The 2641-nt window shown below is 37.3% G+C and overlaps 1 protein-coding gene across 1 annotated transcript; it reads left to right on the plus strand.

Annotated features, from left to right (window-relative positions):
* Positions 1–282: 282 nt before the first annotated feature.
* Positions 283–1356, plus strand: LOC108808251 (protein bfr2-like). Its single transcript, XM_056987936.1, has one exon. It carries the CDS (start codon positions 813–815, stop codon positions 1254–1256), a length of 444 nt encoding a protein of 147 aa, XP_056843916.1. The 5' UTR covers positions 283–812; the 3' UTR covers positions 1257–1356.
* The last annotated feature ends 1285 nt before the right edge of the window (positions 1357–2641 follow it).

Below are 2641 nucleotides of genomic sequence, written 5' to 3' on the forward strand. Positions count from 1 at the left end.
TTTTCTTCTTCACAGAAAAAAACACTCTTTACCATCTCTTACATCAATAAGATAAGAAAAAAAAATTTATAAACTTTCACATACATTTGATTCAATGGGAAAACAGAGAAATACGAAAAAGCCTTTGAAATCATTGACAGAAGGTGGGAGTGTCAGCTTCATCATCCTTTGCATGCTGCTGGGTATTTTCTAAACCCTTCAATCCATTACAAATATCACGCTGATGTTCGTTGCGAAGAAGTGGAAGGGGGCTTGTACAATTGCATTACTAGGTTGGTCTTTTAAAATGTGTTTTTTTTTGCATTAATAGATTGGTATACAATTACCACACAATAATTTTTTTTTTGTGGTGGTGCATGAACAGGTTGGTTCCAAATACACAGACTCAAGACAAGATAATGACAGAGTTGGATGCGTTTAAGAACGCTAGTGGTATCTTCGGCCATCCCATGGCCATCAGGCAAAGAGATATCAAAACACCAGGTAACACACACTTACTTGAATTAATTTTTGATAATTGATCTAAATAAATACTAACAAGTAACAATATTTTTATTTTAATAGCCGAATGGTGGTCTTGTTATGGATCTTCTGCTCCAAATCTCAGAGACTTTGCTGTTAAGATCCTTAGTCTTACTTGTAGTGCTACTGGCTGTGAAAGAAATTGGAGTGTTTTCCAACTTGCAAGTCATTTAAATCCCTTTTTATTTATATTTTTAGGTGATTTCGTTTCACTTATAATTTTTAAACTTCATTTGTAACAGCTTCATACGAAGAAGAGAAATCGACTAGCACAACATCGGCTGAACAACATGGTTTTTGTGAAGTTTAACCGAGCTCTAAAACGCAGAAGCATGAGAACTGATAGTGCCACAGATCCTATTCTTTTGCATGAAATTGATGAAAGCAGTGAGTGGTTGCTGGGAAGAATGGATGGAGATTCCTCTGATGATGATGATTTGGTGTGGGAAGATGATGATTTGCCATGGACTGTTGTGAGCCAAGCTATGGGTGCTGAAGAACCCAACTATTCGACTAGAGGAGCAAAAGTTACAAGCTCATCTAAAACAGATAAAGGAAAAGGTGTTGCTAGCTCAAATCAGAAGAAAAGCAAAGGACCATCTACATCTGCTATGACATTGATTGATGAGGAGGATGAATTGGAAGAAGACTTAGATGAAGATGATCTTGGGTATGAGGATGTTGACTTTGATGATGAAGATGGGGATGATGGCGTTTCCGAAGATGATTTTTAGATATTGCTTAAGTTATTTATTATGGTTTTCTACATTTGAAGCTTTTTTTTTGGGTTTTGGTTTTGGTTTTGACTTTTGAATAATTTTGTTTTGAGTTTTCATTCACAACTCTGAGTTCTATTGCAAGTTTAACTTCTTCAAATAATAGTGTGCAAGTCTTGTTGTTGTTGTTGAATGAATTTGAAACAGGAAAAGCTGTTAGAAGAGAAGGGAACAAGTTGGATAAGTGGCTTCCCCACGGTAGTCACCATGGCGAGCGCCATACTGCGCCATGGCGCAAGGCGCAAGGCTCGGACCGTCTCGCCATGGAGCGCCATGCGCTATTTTAAACACAGTAACCAAGTATTGAATCCAATTCAAACTGAGTTTGTTCTGAATTATTTTCATTATACAAAACCGAATCACAAGTTTAGTTAGATAAATGAGTGAATTTCGATCTTCTCAGTAAGATCAAGGAAGCTATAGTCGCTGGATCTAACCCAGTTTTGATTTGCAGAGAGAAAGAGATGTGTTTTCCTGCAATCCAATCAACGATGAGATGTCTTAACCAACTTTATTAAACACACACTATGAGCTCTGCATAGTTGTGCCTGGTTTATCAATGAACTCACTTAATCAAACTAACAAAATACTAAACAACTTAAGACAGATCAGTTGATGGGTTTTGTACCTGTCCAATTGGATTGTTATCATCACACGCTGAATGGACTGGTTTTCATCATCAAAAACAGTGTTGATACTACTAACTTCGCCCGTGATGTCTGCAACAAACATTGCAAACATAATTGTAAGGAGCATCTTCCAATTATCTTCTTAAATGGAGGACATACGGAGTATGATTTCAAAATTGTTATACAAACCAGCCAAATTCACGTTGGTGCTAGCCAAAGCCATGAGTTGATCATACTTTTGAAAAAAAGAAACTTCTCTGCTGGGATGGTCAGTGGTCACTTGTTCCGTGACCTCGGCAAAGCTGTATGGTCAGTGAAATGTGATTCCAGCGACATCAGTACCAGGAACCTTGAATCAAAACTGACTGAAAAAAAAAACAGAGTAAATAAATTTTGTTTAGTGACTTAGTTTAACGTTGAATCCAAAAACATATATTAGGAATAAGATTGTTAATAGGTACCTTCTTGTTGACTATTTGACTGTTTTAGAAACACATAATAAATAAGAGCGGACTATCAAAATGGTTAAATAGGAAGAGCTAATTAAACATTGTGTTGGCTAACCGGAGAAGCATGTCGAGACCCGTGAGTTGACCGCCTTTCTGAACATTTCTTGCCTCTCGGAATCTGAGGAGACAACCTCCGCGGTGTTTGAACATCATCCGGCTTTTAAATCGGCAAGAAGAATAAATGAATTCGCGGATTTGATGCTTG

The sequence above is a fragment of the Raphanus sativus genome, chromosome 6 (assembly GCF_000801105.2).
Source record: "Raphanus sativus cultivar WK10039 chromosome 6, ASM80110v3, whole genome shotgun sequence".
Lineage (NCBI taxonomy): Eukaryota > Viridiplantae > Streptophyta > Magnoliopsida > Brassicales > Brassicaceae > Raphanus > Raphanus sativus.